Source organism: Mustela putorius, unplaced genomic scaffold (assembly GCF_011764305.1).
Source record: "Mustela putorius furo isolate JIRA1106 unplaced genomic scaffold, ASM1176430v1.1 tig00003909_pilon_pilon_pilon, whole genome shotgun sequence".
NCBI lineage: Eukaryota > Metazoa > Chordata > Mammalia > Carnivora > Mustelidae > Mustela > Mustela putorius.
The window spans coordinates 668,163-689,786 of record NW_025422057.1 but is presented as its reverse complement, the minus strand read 5'-3'; the positions used below and the strand labels follow the sequence as shown (position 1 = coordinate 689,786).

The window sequence follows — 21,624 nt, the reverse complement described above, 5'->3', positions numbered from 1 at the left end:
TTCATCAAAACTAAGAACCTCTGTGCATCCAAAGATACCACCAAGGGAGTGAAAAGGCAGTCAAACAAATGGAGAAAAAAATCTGCGAATCTTCTGTGTGACGAGGGATTAATATCCAGAATGTGCAGAGAACTCTTTACAATTCAACAAAAACCAAACCAATTCAAAAAAGGGTAAGGAACTTGAAAAGATGTTTCCCAAAGAAAACATGCAGATAGCGAAGATAAGCACATGAAAGATGCTCTATCCTTAGTGCAAGAGAAACGCAAATCAAAACCACAATGAGGTATAGGGGCCCCTATACCCCTCAGTCACTTAAACATCTGACTTCGGTTCTGACTTTGGTCCCCGCCAAACCTCCCAGAGCCAGCCTGTCCGCCGGCCTCGGAGGCATCACTGGGCCGGGGACTGCGGGCTCAAGAAGCTCTGTCCATGGGCTCCTGCCTCGTCTGGGCACGGACCTCTGTCTGCCAACGACTTGGACCTGCAGGCCTTCGTTTCGGAAGGATCCCACTGAAAACCGTAGGAGTGTGGCTTTCCTGGCAGACGGGAAAGGTGCTGGAAGCCCTGTGGGGAGCCGAGTCCTAGGGCTGGGAGTCTCCAGGAGGGGCAGAGGACACACGTGGTCAGCAGGCGAGTGGGACAGTCCTCACTGACCTGCACACACCCTCTCAAGCTGGGACTGGGCCCAGCTCTGCCAGCCCGAGGGGCTGGTGGACAGAGGGGCCACACAGGGACAAGGCCGTTACCAAGGCCGCCCACGCTGGTGATGGGGTGGGCATTGGGTCGAGCCAGGCCAGGCCGCCGGCTCTTCTGTGCTTTTCCTCAGCTGTCTGAGGCTCCTGCTCTGTTCCCACCTCCTCCGCGCCTCCCTCCCTCCTGCTGGAGCTTTCTGGGTACGGTCCGTGTTCTCTAGGGGAGGAGGGAGGGGCTGGGATTTCGGAAATGCCCTTGTCCTCCGGGCCTCCCACTCTGCTGGCCTTCATGTTCCCGGTTTCAAGAGCTCCGTGGGGTCTGCCTTTCCTGGGGATCTTGCCCAGCCTTTCTGGGAGAGGCCTGCCCCGCCGTGGCCCCACACAGCACACCTGCTTTTTCGCTTCTGTCTTGTTGATGACGCTGATGATCCGCTGTAGGACGTTCTCAGTTGTCCTCCTGCTGGCTGCGGAGGACAGGAACGGAAGCCAGGTGTTCCAGTAGTGCCTCGCGGCCACCATCACCAGGGCGCTGCTCCTTGCAATGCCCCCAAACCTGAAAGGGAATTCCTGACCTGGCCAGGTGTAAACAGGGATGGACAGTGCAGCAGCAACACGTGAGGCTCCTGGATTTACAGGGGAGGGGGCGTGGTTGGGTGCCGTGAAATAGCCCTCCGTACGGGCGCTCCCTCCCTCCGATGGCCACGTGGCCTGGGGTGACCTGCTCATGCCCAAGTGGGTGGGTGGGGGGGTAGGTGTCACCACCACGAAGTGTGAGATAACCCTGGCCATGGGGCCACCAAGGGAGAGCCGGCCTCCGCGGCCGTCCCCGAGCATTGTGCCCATCAGTTCGTGGCACTACAGTCGCCGCTCACGGCCCTCGCGCAGCGCGCACCCGACACCACCGGCCCAGAGCGCGGCACGGCGTACTTGGCACTCTCTATGAAGGCCTTGGCGGCCGCCAGGCGCAGCTGCTTTCTCCCCTTCAGGTTCTCCATGATGCTCCTGCCCCGGATGCAGGCTGTGGTGCTCAGCATCTCCGCCACCAGTTCAGTCTCGACCCTGGAGACAGAGAAGGGCCTCAAATGCAGGACGGCCTTCAGGGAGACAGGTGCCCGCAGGAAGGCGAACGAGCCCTGGGGGCATCCACAGGAACCTCATGAAAGCCCCTGAGCCACAGCTAACTAGCTGAATCCGGTCAACCCACGGAACCATGGCACAGAATCATGAGTTGGTGTTGAAACGACTCACTCATGTCTCTGGTTTCTAGCTCTTGAAACCGGGAACATGAAGGCCAGCAGTGAGTGAGCCTGTCTGCTGGAACCTGCCCTTGTAGGATGGCCAAGCGCCACCCAGAGTCATGGGCCCTGTCCCGTGTGCCCCAGTGTGTCTGGTCCCAGGGGCCGTCGTCTGTGTGCTGAGAGCCCAGTCCTATACGGTTTCAACTCAAAGCAACGTCAAGAATGCTGTGGGATTCCTTCTTCCTCCAGGTTTCCTATCTTAGCCACACTGTGGGTTGGGCACACACAACACCACGTACACTAAGAGGTCACCCCCTGTCCAGTGCTGGAGGGGAGCAAATCCCTGAAACTCCACTTAGGGGGCACTGGATCTATTCTAAGAGAAATACACTGGCTCCCGGGGAGACTCCCTCCGTGGGCCAGCTGAGTCTGTTTTGGATGTGTCTCTGAAAACAACTTCTAGTTGGGTCTTACTTATTGGATCCGCCGGGATAATCCCTGTGCATTTCACTAGAGTGCTGGCCCGCTTACGTTTAGTGCATACATGGATGTGGTCGGGGTGGAATCTTCCGCTTTGCTTTGCTGTCCTTCCGTCCCATATGCTGTTCCTTTCCTCCACTTTTTTGGGTTAACTGAATATTTTCTAGCATTCCATTTTATCTCCTCTATTGGATTTTAGTTATACTTTTAAATTATTTTTAGGGAATTGCTCTAGAGATCACAACATACATCCTTAACCAGGCCAAAGTGTCTACCTTGAATTAACGTCATATCATGTCCCGGGTGGGATCCGAGCTCTGAACAGTGAACGTCTGTGTGCCTCATTCCTGTTGTTTGTGCCATCGTGGTCATGTGTTTCACTTCCACATTTATTAATGATCCCACGATTCAATGTACTTTGTTTTAAACAGGCAAGTGTCCTTTAAAGAACCGGCGAACTGAAGGTGAGGCCTGCGCCCACACATTCACCACTGCGGGTGCCCTCCGGGGCTTCTTGGGCCAACTTTCCGCCTCTCTCGTCTTCCTTTAGCCTGAAGAATTTCTTCTGGCATCTCTTCTAGGAATGGATTATTTTACCTTTAGTTTATCTTAAAACATCTTGATTTTGAGTTCATTTCCTGAAGGCTATTCTTGGACATGGAATTCTAGATTGACTTTTTTTTTTTTAAAGCACTTAAAGCGTTGGGCAGTCTGCATTGTTTCTGCAGAGAAGTCTGCAGTTTTGACCTTGCTTTCCTGTACGTAGTGCATCTGTTTGCCTTCTGACTCCTTTCTAATGACTTCTCGTCACTTTGGTCTGCAGCAGTCTGACTACAGTGAACACGGTGTGGTTTTCTGTGTGTTGATCCTGCCTGGGGTCATTGCAAGTCTTGGATCTCTGGGTTGATATTTTTAACTGAATTTGAGAAAATGTAAGTACGTATATTTCTGCCTCCCTTTCTTGCCTCTGTCCCAAGACTCCCACTAGGTGTGTGTTGGACCACTTGATTCTGCCCTGCATGCTGCTGACGTGATGTTCATTTTGCTTTTCTGGTTTTTCTCCCTGTGCCTCGGCTTCACCGCTGTGTAGACCTGCCATCAGAGTTACTACCACTTCCTCCTCGGACACTAAGCTTTCCCAGTAATGTTTGCAGAGACTATATTTGTCAGTCCTAGAGTTTCCACTTAGTTCATAACATTTTTCATTTCTTTGTTGAAATTCCCCCCTTGTACACTAGTTTTTCCACTAAAAATATATTCTTATATTTATAATAGTTGTTTTAATTTAGATTTTAAATGTGTTGTCTGCTAATTCCAAAATTTGTGTCATATCTGGGTCTGCTGACTGCTTCTAGTCCATTTTGTAAAGATCTATTTTTATTTCAGAGAAAGTGTGGGCAAGAACAGGGGAGAGGGGCCGAGAGAGACGCAGAGGCGCAGACTTCCCACTGAGCAGGTAGCCCAATGTGGGGCTCAGTCCCCGGCTCTGAAAACCGATGCTTAACCCCACTGAGCCACACAGGCATCTGTTTCTATTCTATTGACTGTGTTTTCTCCTGGTACGGAAGGACATTTTCTCATTTTCCCATGGGTCTAGTAATTTTTTATCTTATGTTGGACACTGAAGGGCTGTACTGTTGAGAGCACTGATGAGCGTGTGGGTGGTGTTGCCTTCCTTGAAAGGAAGGCGGGTTTTCTTCTGACAGGAGGTAATGTAGTGGTGGTTCCAGTTCCGCTTCTCTTCTCAAGATCTGAGGGAGGCTCTTTAGGGCAAGTCTACAGTAGCCCTTATAGCCCTATTCTTAAGGTGTGATCTCGATGAATGCCTGGCAAGATCAGTGAAGCCCCCCTGACCCCTGTTGGCCAATTCCACCATTTCTCTTGATCTTAGAGCCCACATGTCAGTGCCTGTGAGCACGCATGCTCTGTCCAGGAACCTCCTCTCTCACACCACACCCTGCAAATGCCTGCTGCCTAGGCAGCCCCCTGCGCGGATCCCTGTTCCACTCCAGTACGGCTTCTGTCTGGGCTCCACCCCTCGGTGCTGGTTAGGCCAGCGCTGCAGCCCCACCTGGCAGAGAGTGAGTCTGAATGTGGAGCCAGCCCACTTTTGATGTTCCCTCCTGCAAAAATTTCTGCTTTGGACCATCTGTTGTCCAATGCCCAAAATCATTGCTTCGTGTATTTTGTTAAGCCTTACAGTTTTGTCTTGGTTTTTTTTCACAGAGTAAGACTATAACATCCGCTACTATACCATGGCCAGAACTGGTAGAAAAGGGACTTTCAAATTTATATAAAGACCCAACATTGATGATTATGTTGAGTAAAAATGCTGAACAAAGTAGAAATGCCCCAAATATTCTTAGGCTACTTCATTTTAATCTATTTTCTGTCTATTTTAGGGATCCACATGAAATTTCTCATTAGTGTATATTCGTTTACATTGATAGTGTGAATGTGAAAGTTATTCTAGTAATTGAACACTTGGAGGTGAAAATATGAGTTGATTAGCAACTGAAATTTTTCATTAAGAGCTAAAAATTACATTTACTCTTTAATGTAAGTTCTGTTATAAAATTACTCTGTGACCAATCCTACATAAGAGTTTCTTCAAGTAACTAGCAAAATGCAAAAATTAGCACAAAAATTTGAAATATGTGTAAGTAAAACAGATGAGCCATCTGCAGTGCACGCCGTGTGGCCGAGTGTGACCACGGATCCTGCCCAGCCTCAGGGTCCAGTGCTCTGAGTGACCAGCAAGATCACTACAAGTGTGGCACCTGTTGCAGAACCACGGCGCCCCCGGCTCTCTCCAGCCGCCTAGCGCCCAGTACCACGCCCGGACACGGCGAGCACCCCGTGTGCTTGGACAAGCGGTCAGAACCGCGGTCCAACCCAGCGGCTGCGTAGGCAAGTCCACGGGGTGCCGTGACACCAGCCACCGCTAGAGGGCAGCGACGTTCTACAAATGAATTTCTGGAAACGAATTTTTATCTTAGTAAAAGACTTGCCCTTTTAAGAGGAAACTCAATTTAAGAATCACCGATGCAGAATGACAAAGCCAGGGCCCACGTCCTTCATTACCTGGCGGCTCCTCCTGACCAGCCTTCAGCCGGCAGCAAAGGACGTTTTAGCCCCACGGCAGGAGCTCGCCCATACCAACTCCTACAACGTCTCTGCAGTCTCTTTTCAAAACAACTTCTGGATTTCTATCCAGGTGGCACCTGCACATGGCTGGGAAGAAGGGCCTCCTATCTGGCTCCCAGGGCTGCTCCCCGGAGGGAATGACTGCGACATACTTAGCCCTGGCTGCCCGCAGGCAGGTGCAGGTCTCCGGACCCTCGCCTCGCACGGGCCGCCCAGCGGACGGACGCCACACGTTACCTGTGGAGCTCTGAGAGCCATCCGTGGAAGCTCAAGTCACTCAGACCTCCCCCCTTGCCCTGTTCCCAACTTAGGAGTATTGTTGATTATAGCATGACTTTAATTCCCTACTCATCATCTTTGTACCTTCAGGGCTTGTGACCCTGAGCCGGCGACCCCTGACCTTCTCCAGCAAGGACATTACCACAGCCCTTCTCCTCCCTTCTAGACACTCCCCTGCCTGCTGAAGCGTGTCGTCAGGACTTCTAGTTTTGTATTGTCAGACCCGATAACCACAAAGAGATTTCCTGTGTCAAAATGTTAGTCCTAAAACTAAAATATCAGTGAACACCATGATAACGCAACTGTTTTCCCCCGAGGGTCGGGCTGTGTTTGACTCTTGTCTCTTCTGGAGTTTCCAACTGGCTTTTCCCCGTTGTATTATTTTCCCGTGACACAACACGTCGGGGCCCCTCCTCACGGCCCTGACTCGCGGGCCGCCTCCGTCCCGCTGCCCTTCACACAGGTGGCTCTCTCAGGGCCAGCACAGCTTGACAACTTTTCTGGGTTGAATCTACTATTGCCAACATCCCACATTTTTCTCTTTTTTTGGTTTATTCCCTTGTTTTTCTGGAGCATCTCCTTCAAGGAACTTTCTAAAAACAGGTGTGGCACATGTATAATCTAGGTCTCTGCCCGTCTAAAAATGGCTTCCATACCCAGACGTGACTGAAAGTTTGGATGAGTTAGAATTCTAGGTTTAAAATTATTTCCATCTAGAAAGCTCCATTTTTCCTCCACCTTCCAGTGATGGGTTCTCAGAAGCCTGCGGCCTTGCTGGGCACTGGCGGTGGTGACTCGGCGTCCACGGGGCCACACGCGAGGGGCTCTCCTCTGCCCCACCCAGGCTCCTTTCTCAAGGGCACTCTGCCCCTGCTCCGGCTCCCAAAGTCAAACTCCCCACATGTCGTCCGGCGTCTGTCACACTTTCTGTGCGTCTGTCCCGTCTCGTGTATTTCCCATGACATTTCCTCCCACTTCTTCCGCCCCGAGTTTGTGCCCGCAGAGCTCGGTCCGGTGCGGCTCCTGTCCCACGGCAGTGCTGTGCCTTACCTCCGAGCGCTGCATCTTCCCGGTGCACCGCGAGGTTTGTCTCCTGTTCTCCTCGGACCATCGTGCGGTCCTGCGTCCCAGTAACTCCCTGTTCACGCCTGTGGCCAGGACGCTGCTGGGGGCTCTCGGGACAGGGCTTCGGCCCACCTGCTGCCGGGTGGGCGCTCCAGGGCCCCGCGTCCCGCAGGCAGCCGCGTTCCCCGTGGAGGCCGCCCAGGAGCCAGGGTGGGCGGAGTCTCCTTGCAGCCCTCAAGCCGCAGGGCCTGAGAACGCCCGTCGGTCCCCATGTCTCTAACCCGTCCCCGCCCTGGCCGCCCCAGGAGCTTCCTGTGTCCCCGTGTGGTCAGAGCTCCTCTTCACGTTGGGTCTCCTGCCTCGACCCGCCCCTTCCCCATGCCAGGCCTCTGCCGCCCCATCTGAGGAGGGCGGGTCCTGGGGGCCCAGGCTGTCCCAACCTTGTCACCACGCTGGGCCACCCCCAGGGAGCGGGTAGAACGGAGTGCGTGCGCCTGTCTTCTGCTTGCGGGGGCAGCGGGTTCTCAGAACGAGAGCTGCCCCCACGACGTCTGATTCTGGTGGAAACTGTGAACTAACCAGGTACGAGGCTCCTAGTCCAATTCAGATGGTTTTCCCAGGACTTTCCAGAATCAGACTTTGTTCCTTGGGCCCAGGCCCTTGGAGTCGCCTCATGGGAGGGGGGCCTCTCCTACCCCCAGCCAACCTGCATTCCTGGAAGTCCCGTCAGTCACCCAGTGCGGCACCCGTCTTGGGGACGCGGCTGACTTCTGGAACTTTCCAGCGCGCCCCTGCTGACAGAGAGGGTGCCGTGCTCACGTCCAAGAGGTGGCGTCCAGTGGTCTCTAGGAGCGTGGGCTTGTAGAGCCAGACGCTGGGGCCCCATCCCAGCTCTGCACCTGCCGGCAGGGCCCGTGAATCGCCCTCGACCTGCCTCCGTTTCTCCCATCAACGTGGGAGCCGTGGTGCCTAGCAGAGAGCTGCCCCAGGGAGGGAGTGAGGCAGTGCCACAGGGTCCTCGGGCGAACCGTGCCGGCCGCCTGCGCTGAGGCCCTGGCCACGGGCTGACCGATGGCGTGGAGACCTCTCGGGTGGCTTTCACCTGTGGCCCCAAACGTGCATCAGGCGTGTCTGAGGAGGGCCGTGGAGTGGCTGACCTTGGGTAGACGCGTCCCCGTCCCCGGGATTTGGCGTGTGGGACAGACCCCCCCCCCCAAAAAAAAAACGGCCTGTGGCAGCGGGCAGCCTGTGACGGCGACGCAGTCCAAGCCTGGGGACACAGAGCTATCTGGCGCGGCTGGGGCCTGGCCTCGGGATGCCAGACCGGCTGCTTGGCCGCCACGAATGTCTTCATACGCTTGGGTCAGTGATTTCATCATTTCCAGGAAAGAGCCTGAAAAGAACCTCAAGGAAACCTGTCCTTGCCTCAGAAACGTCCACCGCGGCAGCCGGCGTGAGGCAGCCTCGCACTCAGGGGGAGGAAGGCCTCCGCGTGCCTGCGGCCGGGGGAGCTGCGGCCGGCGCCAGGCAGGGACCGCGGTCAGCCCGTGGCCTGCTCAGGGGCCAAGTCAGAGCTCCGGGTCCACGGGAGCAGCAGATGAGGCTGGCGAGGGGTGGTGTCTCACTCGGGGACCCCGCCGGCCTTGCTCGTTGGCCCCGCACAGACGTGTGACACGGAGGCTCCGCGGGACGTCCCCTGCCCCCCCAGCCGCCGGGAAATGAGCGTCACTGGGACAGTGAGTGGGGTCAGGAGGGCACTCACGGGTCGCAGGCTCGCAGGTGTCTGATGCCCATCTGGGTGGCCTTCTGCGAGCAGAGCATGGTGAGCTCGTGGTCGCGCGCCGCGTGGGCGAAGCACGTGAGCCGCATCAGGGTCTGCAGCTCCACCAGCGGGTCCGACCAGCCGCACTCGGACGCTGTCCTTACCAGCTGCAGGGCAGGGGAAGGCGCATCCGTGAGCGCGGCGACGTGCCCGGCGCCGAGCCCGGAGGAGGCACTTGGGGGAGCTCCCACATGGGCCCGAACCGGGGACCCCACACCCGGGTGTTGAGTGCTGTGGCAAGACGTGGTCACGCCCCAGGACGCCAGTCTGCCCCCTCAGGCGAGGCCCCCTGACCCTGGCTCCATGTTGGAGCCGCAGGTTCCAGTGAACGGCCTCGGGTCAGGGTCTTCCTACCTGGGCCAAGGGGGGCACGGCGAAGTCCATGAGGCCCAGCCCGTTGCAGGAGTACATCTCCAGAGCGACGAGGACCTGCGTCACCGAGTCGATGTCCTCGTTGGGACTCTGGGGGAAGGAAGCATCTTCAGCGCAGGGGTGCCGGGCCACGCCGGGCCACGGCAGCACAGCGGCAATGACCAGAGCCCCCGAAGGGTCTCTCCAAGATCCGTGTTCAGCCGCCAGCAGGCAGAAGGGCTCGGCCGTGGCCCGGGTGTGGCTCCAACTGCCCACCACAGCCCAGGGTCCGCGTCTGTGGGAGCAAAGCCTGCCGGCCCCCGCCCCACTCCCACAGTCTCAGGTTCACAGCTCAGGGGGCTCCCTCTGGCCTGGGTGCACCTCCAGGTAAGGCCACAGAACTAAGGAGAAGATGCTGCGGCCCACGGCAGTGACCTCTCTGGGGACAGACCTTCCCAGAGGGCGGGGCTCCTCTACAGGACGAGGGAGCCCTCCCCCACGCGCGCCACTGTCCTGTGGGGGAGATTTCAGCAGGAGGCTCCTACCCTGCAGGGCCGGGCACATGTGGACCAGCCTCTTCAAGCCCCGGGCGCCCCCGACCCCGGCCCGCACCCCGCGGCCGCGGCACCTGCTCGTCCACGCCCAGCCGCGGCCCGACCTGCTGCTGCAGCAGCTGCTTGCCCTTCACCCAGGTGGCGATGAGCTGCTGCTGGGCACTGATGGGCAGCACCTCCTTGGGCACAGGCCCGTCCGTCGGGTTCAGAGCAAACTCGCAGACCTAAAGTGGACGGGTCCTTACTCACGTGGCCTGAACGTGACAGGGAAGCCCGAGCCAAGACCCAAATGATCTAAAGACAAGTGGACGCGGCTCCCAGTCAGGCCACACCGGTGGCTAAAGCAGATGCCAGTCCCGACGCCGGCGGCCCCAGCCCCTCCCCCCGGGGGCCCGGAGCGTCCCCAGAACTTCCAGGGCTCTGCGTGTTCCCCCTTGCCCGCGCCCCGTGTCCAGCTCCTAGCTGCTCCGCCACCCGTCCCCTCCGCTAACGGGGTGCGGGTCCCCCGGCCTCGCGCGGGGTGCTTCTACCTCCACGGCGGTCCTGACTTCAGAGCTGGCCACCGAGTCCAGTGGGGCGTGAAACAGGTTGGAGCGTACGGGTCTCTTCGATTTTTCTGGCACGTGGGCTGGAATCCACTTAATGATCAAGCCTCGGGCCAGCGTGTTACAGAGCATGGCCAGCACGGTGGGGTATCTGGAAAGCAACGTGCCGGTGGTGAGGGTGCGGCCGCTCACACAGAGGCAGACGCGGGGCCTCCGGAGTCCCGGTCTCCCTCTCACGGGACCCGACGACAGGCGCTCATGGTTCCAGCCCTAGGCCATGGGGCAGTTCTCAGACCTTCCAGGGGACACTGGCTATGACGAGGGCCACACGAGGACACTTCAGTCCCCCACCGCAGGTCTTCACACTGAGAGGGGCCCCCCATGTCAGGTGGGTGGGCTCCTCAGGGCCGGGACATCTGTCCATCCAGCCCAGTAGTGGCTGAAGTTAGAATTGTTGAAATGGCCTCCCCGTGCCAGGAATCAGGGACTCAAAGTCTGCTCCCCGTCCACAACAGCGATCTGCGGGAGCGCGGCCCAGAGGGGAGAGGCGGGTGTCCACGGGGTCCCAGTGGGCGCTCGAGTCGGAGGGGCGTCCCAGGGCCCGCTGAGCAGCCCTGGGTTTCAGGGTCCACTGAGACCCTGAGACAAGTAACAAATATTTTTTTTGTCACGTACAAAAATCCACACACGCTGCCGCGTCCCGACCCATGGCACCGTCTCTACCTCAGCCTCCGATGCGAAACTCTGACGTCTTATTGCTTCGACCAAAAGCCAAACCAGCAACAAGAAAAGAGCGTTCGGAAGCATCATCCCTGTCGGAAAACTCTGACCAGACCTGACGCTTTCCGATGCCTCGTTTTAGCTCCTCGTTCACGTCCAGCGGGACAAGAACTCACGGGCACACATCCTACCCCTCTCCGACCCGCTCCAAAACCAGCACGAGACTCCCAGATGGGGTTGCTCTTTCCGTCTGTTCTCCAAGGGGACTCGGGTCTCAGCAAATGTTCCTTAAAACCCTTCAGTTTGGAAAACAGTGAGGCGGGTGGGATTCTGCACGGGGTTCTGTGGGGGCAGGGCTGAGCCTCTACTCGGGATGTGCAGCTTGGAGTCAGAGCCTGTGGAGGCTGGAGCAGCCCTCGGGTTTCCCCGCGTCCCCATCACCGCCACACACCAGCCAACCGCAGCCCCGCCGCTCACTGGAAGGACGGGTCTCGGGGCACCCGCCCCACAACAGACTCATGTGTGACCCCACAGTTGCCAGGCCTGAATCGAAGTCTCGGGGCATCAGGAGGGAGACAGCCCTGGAGGTCAGGAGTACACGAAGCATCCACGGGCCACACCTACCTGCTGTGGCCCGTGGCCTTGACAATGCTCAGGAGGTGGTCCAAGGTGTCCACGAGCTCCCTCTGCCGCCCGGCCACAATGAGGTGGTAGTTGTGGTTCAGGACGTAGACCACCGCGTTCTGCACGATCCAGCCCTCCTGGAGCTCTCGTCCGATCTCGGCAGACCGCAGCCAGCTGTTCATGGCGCTCTGCGACAGACCCTCAATCCAGGTCCTGTGGACAGCACACCCCGCCGAGCCTTTGCTCAGACGGGCGTCACAGACGCAAACACGACACCTGCTGACGGCCCAGCTCTCCGCAGCATCTGGGGTCACAAAGGTGCCCCTGCCGGGGCTGCCTGCTGGAGCCCGCCGTGTTCCCTCCCGGGGCGCAGCCCTGCCCAGCATATCCCGTCCCCCAGCTGGACGTCCTCCCTCGGCGCCGAGTTCCCAAATCACACCCCTACTCTGCCTCAAACCTCCGTCCGGGCCACCAGCTGCCCCTCGCCCTCTGCGGGACGGCCCGTTCTCTAGGACCTGTGGTCCCAGCGCCTTAGGGTAAGGGGCCCAATGGCAAGTATCCCAGGCTTTGTGAGCCGTGGGAGTCTCTGTTGCCCATTTTTCTCTAGTTAACTTCACAGACTTCTAATATGTCAAAAGCACTCAGCACGTAGGCTGTACAGAAGCATTCGTGGGTCGGGCGTGGCTGGGCCGTGGCTTACGGAGCCTCCTCCAGCACAGGCAGGCCCTTGCCGCGTGGCAGCTGGCACCCGGGGATGGGGCCCTGGGCTCTGCTCCGTGGGACCCCCCGAGGACTGAGGCAAAGACGCCGTCCACGTAACAAACACCAAGACAAACGTTCCGAGCGCTGAACGCGGGGGCCGCCCCCCACAGGAGCCGTTCACTGCGTGGAACCCGCAGGGGAGAGGCTCACCGGCCCCCTCAGTGAGGGAGAATGGCCGCGGCTCCGAGATGCGTGGATGCCCACTCGGTACCACGTTCTCTTGCAGGAATACTCAGCTTTAGACTAAACATGATTAAAACCCACCACCGCGAGACCAGCACTGCGAGCTATGAGTGCTTCCGTGGCGGTGGCTCACGTGGCACGTCTTCCGGGCTGTTGTACACAAAGTGCTCCTTCCTGTCCACGCGCACCGTGACTGAGCCCAGACGCCGTGGGCAGAGCTGACCACGGCTCCTCCCGTGAGTTCCTCCCCGTCTCTGGTAACACACTAACTGGGAGGAGCCACGTGTGTCACACGCGAAACAAGCCACGGCCCTGGTCTGGGGACAGACACCCCAAGTCTGGGCCCTGTCGTCCCCGGCCACCCAGCCCGTGCTCCGTGGCCAAGCCGTGCCCAAATCTGCGGGGGTCGCCTGGGCCCCGTCGGGCCACCTACTGGTACGTGATCCACTGCGCATTGTCCTCCGGGGACTCGACCGTGTAGCCGGCGGAGTGCTGGCTCAGGTCCTCCGGGGGGCGGGGACGGTTGTTCAGCTCCACACCCTCGGAGCGCAGCAAGTGCACCGTGGCCTGCGAAGGAAGCGTGCAGCACGAGCGGTCACAGGCGCGGGCACCGGGCGCGGGGTGGGGTGCACAGTCAGGCCTGAGGGGGGCAGGCCCTGTGACGAACCTGTGGTCTTCCAGAGGGTCCTCCCCACCCGCCATCTGCCCCACGTCCCCCATGCATACGGCGGCTCAGGAAGAGGAGACCCCGTTCTCGGGCCATCGTCCCGGCCCCGCCATCCCTCGGACCCCGTCACCGCATGAGTGAGCACAGACACCGGCGGCTGCCGAGGGCACCGGCACAGGCGGAGGGGCCGCACACGGGGCTGGGGCGGGACGGTCCTGGACCGGCTGCCAGTTCCCTGCACCGGGCTCTGCCCCAGGTGTCACCGTGTCCCCGGCTCACGGCCCAGACACGATCTCCAGTGAGGGCTCTAGCCACGTCCCCCACTGACCCCAAGACACACAGGCCAAGGTGGTCCCGAGAACAATGATGTGACGAGACGTCACTGGGGACGCCGCCCTGGGAGGAGGGGCAGGTGCGATGGAGACCGCGGCCCCGGCCTGGCGCCGACCCAGGGGTCTGCGTGTGCTCACTGCGGAACGCGCCGGTGAACCCCAGAGGGGCCAGCCCCGCTCCAGTGCGAGCAAAGGGAACACACAGCTCACTCAGAGTGCCCGTTGAGGGGATGCCCCGAGAGCCCAGCCGTCGCCCCCGTGCCTGCGAAACGGCTGCAGACGCAAAAAGGGCTTCCACGGAAGGACGTGGATTGACACAAGATCGTGACCCATCTGTGAACCCGGGGAGGCATCCCTCCTCTGCATGGCGCTTCAGGAGCCGGTCGGGGTGGGGGGGTTGAGTGCGCACCCCGAGCCACGGGGCAGGGGCGCACCTCCGCGCTGATGAAGCCCACTTCCGCAAACGTGCGCAGCAGGCTGGGGCTCGTCTGCCTCTGCAGGGTGACCTCGGACGGGCCCCAGGCGTCCTGGGCCGGGCTGTCTCCTCCCCTCTTCTTCTTCCCTGAGGGAGAGCGCGACGCTGGAGCTCTGGTCGCACATGCGCGTCTTCACTAGCAAACAACACACAGGGATTCCCAGCCGGGAAGGGGCCGGAGGAAACCCCCTGTGGGCGGGCCCCGGGGAGGGGGTGGGAAAGCCCCCACACACACACACCCCCCCCCGACAACGCGTTCCTGGTCTGGCTCACACAGTCTAGCCTCTCGAGAAGCCTCGCCCCCCAAGCCTGCGGCACCCATGTCCCTGACCATGTGGGACCCCTGGTACGTCCCTGGGTCCCAAGTGTCCCCTCGACCAGAGCTGCTGCAGGGAGCCGCCCCCACAGTCCCAAGAAGCCCCCCGGCCCACGCTCGGCCGACGGGTCCCCGTGAGCTGGGGTCCAGCATGGGCGCACGACCTGGACCCAGCCTCTGGCGGGAGCCAGACAGCCCCTGTCTACGTGCGGACAGCCCCGCAGCCACTGCCCGTGGCTCCGAGGCACCGGGCCCGGGTACCTTTCTTCAGCCGCGCCAGCCTCTTCACCTTCACGTTGTCGTACAGGAGGCAGAAGCGGCTCGCCGCCCGGCACACGTCCCACACGCCTTGCTTCCGGGACACTTTGGCGAGCTCGGCCCAGATCTGGATTCTGCTCACCAGACGGGAGGTGGTGGACAGGTGAGCAGGGGGCGACATTAGGAACCCCCAGCGTGGGGGCGCCCGGTGGATCACGGTGGGGCGGCGGGAGCCCACGTGCTTCCCTCAGGACCACCCGGCCCACGGACGCGTCCCGGCCCACGGATGCGTCCCGACAGCCCGGCCCAGCCGGCGCCCGGGGCCCGCGCCACGTCACCCACCTCTCCTTGTCGTTCTCGGCCCCCAGACGCCGCAGGTGCCCGGCGGCTTTGTCCACGCTGACCATGTGGTGCCGCGCCTTCGCAAACAGGTAGGTGAAGCGGCCCCTGACTTTCCCCATGGACACTGAGGGTAGACGTGGAGATGCCAGGCTCACATGGCAATGTTCGGGGCCACAGGACTGGGAGGCGCCGTGTCTCTGTCCCGGGGACCCTGCGCCGTGAGCACAGCCACCGTGCCCGGCAGCTTGGGCTCCGCGGTCTGGGGGCCTCTCCCACACGGCGGCCCCTGCCCAACAACCCCCTCACCCCGCGGTCCGCTGGGTGGTGGACCGTGCCCAGTGGCACGTGCTGCCCCCTCGCAGCCGACACACCAGCCGCCGGCAGCCGGCCCTAGGAGCCCCTTGAAGGCCTCACCGGGCTGGGCCGTGAGGCCCTCTTCGGCTGGGAGGCCGGCGGCACGCTGGTTCATCGGAGCGGTCGGGACCGCCAACACAGTCCCACACTGGCCGGGGCAAGGTGGAAACCCAAGGTGGCACCACCAGGCCCCGGAGAAGCCTGAGGCCGACAGAGGCCACGTCCCAGAGCAGTCCGCTCCCCAGCGCTGGGGCATGCCAGCTGGCGAGGGCAGAGCCATGGGTGGGCTCCCCAGTCAGGCACGAACCTGCCGTCCACAGGCTGCGATGCGCTGGGCACGTCCGTGATGTGGGCAGAACTGTGCCCCAGAAAGGTACAATGAAGCCCTAACCCCAGGATCCTAGTGACCTTACTTGTGTCTTTATGGGGGCAATCCAGTTCAAACGAGATCGTGAGGCAGGCCCTAATCTGTTACGACAGATGTCCTTAAAAGGGAGGAACTCTGGAGCCAGAGAAGCAGGCACAGAGGAAAGATGGTGTGAAGACACGGGGAAGACTCTGTCAGCCGAAGGGGCTGAAGCCACCCTCCGCCCAGCCCCGGGGGGAGCTCCTAGCCCTGCCGACCCCTCATCAGGAGCCCCGGCCTCCAGCGCACGATGGTCAGTCCTGCCGTGAACAAGGTCCTGGGGGACAGTGGCCGAGCTGAGACCCAGACTGCACGCATGTCAAGGCCGGGACGGGCGGGTTCAGACCTTGGGCGGGCGCAGTCTGGTCCCCAGGTGCCGGGCTGGGGGTCAGCCTGCGGACGCAGGAGGCTCAGGGCGGCTCCTGAGCAGAAACACGCTGGGCTCCAGGGGCGAGGCAGCGCATACCTTTGGCCTCATTCTCGCTGTCGAGCACAATTTGGAAGGTGTCAGGGGCCAGCGCCAGGCCCGCGTTCACCAGGAGAGCTCGCTTCTTCCTGACGCTGTCTTTGGGGACAGCCTTCTTCGCCTGCAGCAGGAAGACACGGTGTGACGCGCGGGCTACTACATCACCTAAACGGACCCTGTCCCGGGCTGCTCGGCCAGCCCTATCCCTGGGCAGCCTCACGGAGCCCGGGTCGGCACCTGCTCAATGGCCATGATGGCCTTGTCCTCGGCACGCTCGGGGGACTGGTAGAGCATGGTGCACAGGCGCAGCCGGTTCAAGGCCCTGGTGAGCTTGTCCTGGTAGAGGCCGAGGCTGTCCAGGAGCACGGCCTTCTGCAGGTGCTGGATGGCCGGCTCCAGCCGGTCCTCGTCCTCCTCAATGTGCGCCATCTCCATGTGCACTTGGCAGCGGAGCAGGACCATGAGGCTGGGGAGGACAGCACGGTGTGACGCAGGCCTGGGCACGCGGACCTGCCTAAGAACCCCCCCGGAGCCTGGGCTTCCCAGCGTGCTTCGGCTCCCGCCGGCTTTGCCTGGAGGCCTCGATCGGGGACAGGCAGGGAGGCCCCTGCAGGGCAGCTGTAGCACCTGGGCTCCGGGGCTGAGGAGCAGGTCAGTGGACGGGGAACTGTGCGGTGGGACCTGCTGGGTAGGGGCTTAGCAGACACGGGAGGCTCGCGACGCTGCTGCTACGGCTACCGCCTCTGGCCGTCAGAACCGTCCCACATGCGTGCCCGCTGCTGCCCGCTGCTGCCCGCTGCCCGCAACAGAAGACTGCCATTTGCCCCCCGGGATGGGGCCTGCTCTGGTCTCAGCAGCTCAGGGACACCCCCCAAGGGGCCTGCCCCCTGCCTGGCTGCTGCTCCGGCTGCTTCCTCTGCCGGTGTCTGCACGTGTCACGGAAGTGTCCTCAGAGCTTTTCCATCAATAAGAGGCAGAGACCAACACCACAGCCACTGCCCAGGGACACCAGCATCAACAAATCCAACAGATTCGGCTGAACACAGGCACTGCAGGACCCGTGAGCTGACAGTGCAGACAGAGGTGTGAATGCCACGTGATACGGCTGTGACCTTGGGGACACGGAGGCGAGGAATGCCTGTGGCTTCACCCACGCCCATGAGGGGTCCCTGGTTGGTGCCACACTGAGGTCCCTGCTCTTCCTCAGGGAACCAGGCTGTGCAGACCCTGCCCAGAATGTGCCACAGTTTGGGGCAGGCCCTGCCCTGAATCCTGCTCCTTTGGGCAGTGGGAGACCCGGCCAGGGCTGACCAAGCTGGGGCGCCGACTGAGGCCGACAGCACACACACAGCACGGGGCGCTGCACAGAGGGACGGTCAGGAACAGTCTGGCAGAGCACGGGGCCAAGGAGGTGCCATCGCAGCGCAGCCTGGGCAGCTGCAGCCACAGGCGGGATGGGGTGAGGGGCTCCGTGGGGCCGGAGACCGGACGTGCAGCAGCCTGTGTGTGGATACGGCCAGGGCCAGGCATTGGGTTTGCCAGATAAATCCTTCAATGCAGATATTAAAATGCAAATATAAATGTATTGTAAAAACCTGAAGGCAGATGACATTAGGGACGGAACAGATACGGACTCTCCGGAGAGGAGAACCCGCAGGAACCGAGACACCAGAGCTCAAAACAGGGACACGCGACATTGGAAAGCTCCTGCTGGCGCCACAGCAGGCTGCAACTGAGCCAGCCACAGCCTAGACATCATGCCTCGGAGGGACAGACTAAAGTCGGCTTTTAAAATGAGCAGAGGCTTGGGACTTGGGGGCCGTGTCCAGGGCACGTGCGAAGCTCGAGTCCCAGGAGGCAGAGAGAACAGATGGTAACAGCTGATGTTCCTGGTGAGAGGCCCGGGCCCGCGTCTGCACATCTCAGCAGACCCAACGAGGAGCGTTGAAGGCTCCAAGGGTACCGCAGTCAGAACTCCGAAAACAGAAAGGAGCAGAGGCACGTACGGCGAAGGGCCCGACCCCTCTGAAAACAGTGCGCATTTTTATCAGGAATCCGGATGGTCAGAAGAACTACAACAGCCTTGCCAAGGTGTTTAAAGAAGAAAATACCTGGAAACCCAGAACCCAACAGCCAGCGACGACAGTCTTCCAAGCGGAGAGTGAGGGAGGGTCTGTCGCCAGCAGGGAGGTCTTCGGGTTGAAACAAAGCACGTGGGACCCAGGATGTGCGGGAAGGAAAGAGCCGGTGGGATCAGCGCAGTAGGTAAACGTGAGAAACTGCCGCTTCCTCTGTAATTTTCTTAACACCAACCAACCAAGCAAACAAACAAACAAATCCACGGGCTGCGAGACAGATGGCAGCTCCGCGAGGGAGGGAGATCTGTTCATGCCGGAGCCACATCGCGCTGCGTCCAGACGTGAAACCCACGAGCAGGACGCGCACAGGCAGCGGGTGCGGACGCGGGGAGGGCGCCGCAGAGCTCTACGGTCGGGACGCGGGCAGGGGTGCACGAGCGGCCCGCATGGACCCGGCTGCCCGAGGACCCGCATTGCCGGCCCTTGAGCAGCCCTGCGCCCTGGGAGGGAGGGTGGAGAAACGAGCCAGCGGGGCAAGTGGAGCCGATTCTAAAAATTAACCTCAAGGAAGGCGGGGAAGGAGCAGCCAGAAGCCGAAGGGACGCGCAGAAAGAAATGAGGTCAAGATACGCTCAATGCGGCACCAAACGCAGAGCGGCTGGAGCTCCAGGCACCACAGATGGTCCCAGCAGATGAAAGAAAGACGGGTGGACGCAGCCCGCCGGACGCCTCGCAGCCCGCCGGACGCCTCGCAGCCCGCCGGACGCCTCGCTGCCCGCCGGACGCCTCGCAGCCCGCCGGACGCCTCGCTGCCCGCCGGACGCCTCGCAGCCCAGAACAGCGTCCCCGCGCCTCTTCTCCCTGCTTTACTACCTTCCCAGCACTTAACACAGCCGCCTGCTGAAACAGGGGGTGCCGGTGCGGGTGCCGGTGCTCGGCTGTACACCCCGCAGCACGTCTCCAGGCCCAGTGCCGTGCCCGGCCCAGGGCAGCGGCTCAGCAAGTGCGTGACAAATGTGTCCAACCCAGTGTGGACCGCAGACTTGGAGTCCCTCACCTTGGCACTGACCCGTTGGTGCCCACACACCGCATCATGCCCCTGGTGTCATGGCCAGCGGGCACCACACCATGGCTGTGGCAGGCTCTTCCATCAGAGCCCGTGGAGCAGAGTCAACAGGGCACCGGCACTGGTCTACGGAGGAGGTCGGACCTGCCCTGAATCCTGCCGTCGGCGTGTGGCCGCGGGCAGTCAGAGCCTCGGTGCCGGGACGCGGGCTGGCCCTAACTTTGTGTCAGCCAGTGGGGAGGGCCACCCTGTCCTGCCCAGGGCACACTCGTGACCCCGTCACCACCGGCCAAGCCCTTTCTGATGTAGGTAGAGTTTCCTGCTGGCACCACTTTTGGGGGACATGAGCCAGACCTCAGCTTCCTCCCCGTGTTGAGGGATCCGCCCCAGGCCTCCCCACACGAGCACCCACCTCTTGGGGGCACAGACTACCTGTCCGCCTTCTCCAGGGCATCGGCGACGTTGCTCAGTGGCTTCCGCAGCTGGCGCCGCAGGTTGTGCTGCAGCAGAGGGAGACACGTGTTCCACTGCGTAGCACACACCACGTGGATGGGCCCAGGCTCGCCCAGGCGCACGGCTCGCTGCAGGGCCACGTCGAGCCTCTGTACTATGCTCAGCTGCATCTGCATGAGACACATGGGTCGCCTGTGCGGACCGGAGGCAAACCCCGCGCCCCACCCAGGGAGCTGGAGGCTCAGGTGGCTGCGGGGGCCAGGGCCTGTGTCACCAGCCCTACAAGGGGCTGCTTGTCTGTAAGACACTTCCCTGAAAGGCCGGGAATGGGCCCCGCACACCCACACAGTGCTTCTCTCGCACGAGCTGCTTCCATCCAAGGGTGTGTACTTCTCGAGCTGGTACCGTGACCACAGGGGCCTGTGGCCGGCTCCATCTACGATCCAGAGACCCCCTCCTCTGTCCTGTGCTACGTGCGCCCTTCCCACCAGACAGGCTCTGGTCTCACATCTGAGGATGTGGGGAGCCGGCTTACGGCCCACGCTTCCTCAGAGCCCCCTGGGGCTGCCCGCTGACCCGAAGCTTGGTCCCATGGCCTCTGGCTACTGGCAGCCTCAGGGCCTCCCCTCACTCTGCCTCCCGAGCTGGCAGCCGATGCGCCCTGACCGGTGCCAGTGGGCAGCAGCAGAGGGACTGAGCTTGACACAGCGCCCGCTGCAGCCCCTCGGGCCACCCATGCTGCTGCAGCCCGTGGCCAGACGTGGGGCCGGGATGCTCAGGAAACCATGCCCGACGCTGCCCTGGTTAGGCTCCTGCCAGGTGCCAGGTGGGCTCAGGGCTAGAGAAGCCCATGAGCAAGTCCAAGAGGAACACGGACATCCACCAGGCAGCAGTGAAGGCGCGGAGCCTGCTGCAGGTGCGGGGGACAGAGCCCCGCGGCCGGCTGCTGCTCTCTGGCTGGAAGGTTCTCTGGGGCACCCCGAGCAAACCCTAGGAGCTCCCGCCTCAGCCATCACTACTCGGTGCCAACCGTTTGCTTTTCCTTTTAAGCTGCCAAATTCTCATTAACGAGTAGTCTAAAACAATCTCTGGATTCCTTTCCTGGCCGGGGCTGCTGGTCCAAACCTACTGTGTTAAACAGCAGATGCCCTTGTGTCCCCGCGATCCGAGGGGCCGGCAGCTTCCAGGAAATGCACAAACTGCTGAGTGATGCCGTCTCCTGTTCAGGGATTTACCTCGACGGCTGTGCGGACGTAGACTTTAAGTTTACTTTCGAGACTCGAAGCTTCCAGTTCACACTCCAGGCACTCGATTTCAATCAGCTTCCCAGGATCCTGCAGGACACACACAGTCTCTGCATATACGGGAGATTTTTAAAGGAAGCAATCACACACGTTCATCAACCTCAAAGACCATTTTAAAATACTACTAATGTACTAGGTAGAAATTCAACAACAAAAACAAGAGAATACAAAGACATATAACAAAAACTTTAAATATTCCCCCAAAATGCAAAGCTTTTTTTTTTTTTTAAGGTTTTATTTATTTATCTGACAGACAGAGACACAGCAAGAGACGGAACACAAGAGAGGGGAGTAGGCTTCGCTGCGGGGGTCGATCCCAGGACCCTGAGACCACGATCTGAACTGAAGGCAGAGACTTGATGACTGAGCCACCCAGGTGCCCCCAAATGCAAAGCTTTAAGTGAGAAAGCAAAAATTCTTGATACTTTTTTAATTGTGGGGAAAAAAAGATAATTTCACTGGACCTTGAATTTTTACATAATTACACCAACTTCAGATAAATGCTTATAACCCTTGGCAAACACGTTTTCTTTCACTTCCTCCCTGCGGGGTTGGGATGAGAGCATCCTGCTTGGCAGGGCCGAGGCGTGGGCAGTAGGAACCCAGGGTTTGTCTCGCGGGCCTCACTTTGCTTCTACGAAA

General features: G+C 60.4%; 1 protein-coding gene across 7 annotated transcripts in view; it reads right to left on the bottom strand.

Annotated features, from left to right (window-relative positions):
- CFAP46 (cilia and flagella associated protein 46) overlaps positions 1–21,624 on the bottom strand; it is an 88,879-nt gene that overhangs the window by 46,752 nt on the left and 20,503 nt on the right. For 6 of the 7 annotated variants that reach the window (XM_045068471.1, XM_045068473.1, XM_045068475.1 and 3 more), the window contains exons 10-24: positions 20,914–21,012; positions 19,658–19,848; positions 16,319–16,547; positions 16,082–16,202; positions 14,856–14,979; positions 14,517–14,647; positions 13,899–14,026; positions 12,899–13,032; positions 11,521–11,733; positions 10,162–10,327; positions 9,706–9,855; positions 9,081–9,188; positions 8,667–8,833; positions 1,623–1,754; positions 1,086–1,248 (exon numbers count right to left, since the gene is read on the bottom strand). In XM_045068471.1, coding sequence (XP_044924406.1) covers positions 1,086–1,248; positions 1,623–1,754; positions 8,667–8,833; positions 9,081–9,188; positions 9,706–9,855; positions 10,162–10,327; positions 11,521–11,733; positions 12,899–13,032; positions 13,899–14,026; positions 14,517–14,647; positions 14,856–14,979; positions 16,082–16,202; positions 16,319–16,547; positions 19,658–19,848; positions 20,914–21,012 — 2,256 coding nt within the window. The remainder of the gene's footprint in view (positions 1–1,085; positions 1,249–1,622; positions 1,755–8,666; positions 8,834–9,080; positions 9,189–9,705; positions 9,856–10,161; positions 10,328–11,520; positions 11,734–12,898; positions 13,033–13,898; positions 14,027–14,516; positions 14,648–14,855; positions 14,980–16,081; positions 16,203–16,318; positions 16,548–19,657; positions 19,849–20,913; positions 21,013–21,624) is intronic. The other variant, XM_045068474.1, reaches the window with a different exon arrangement.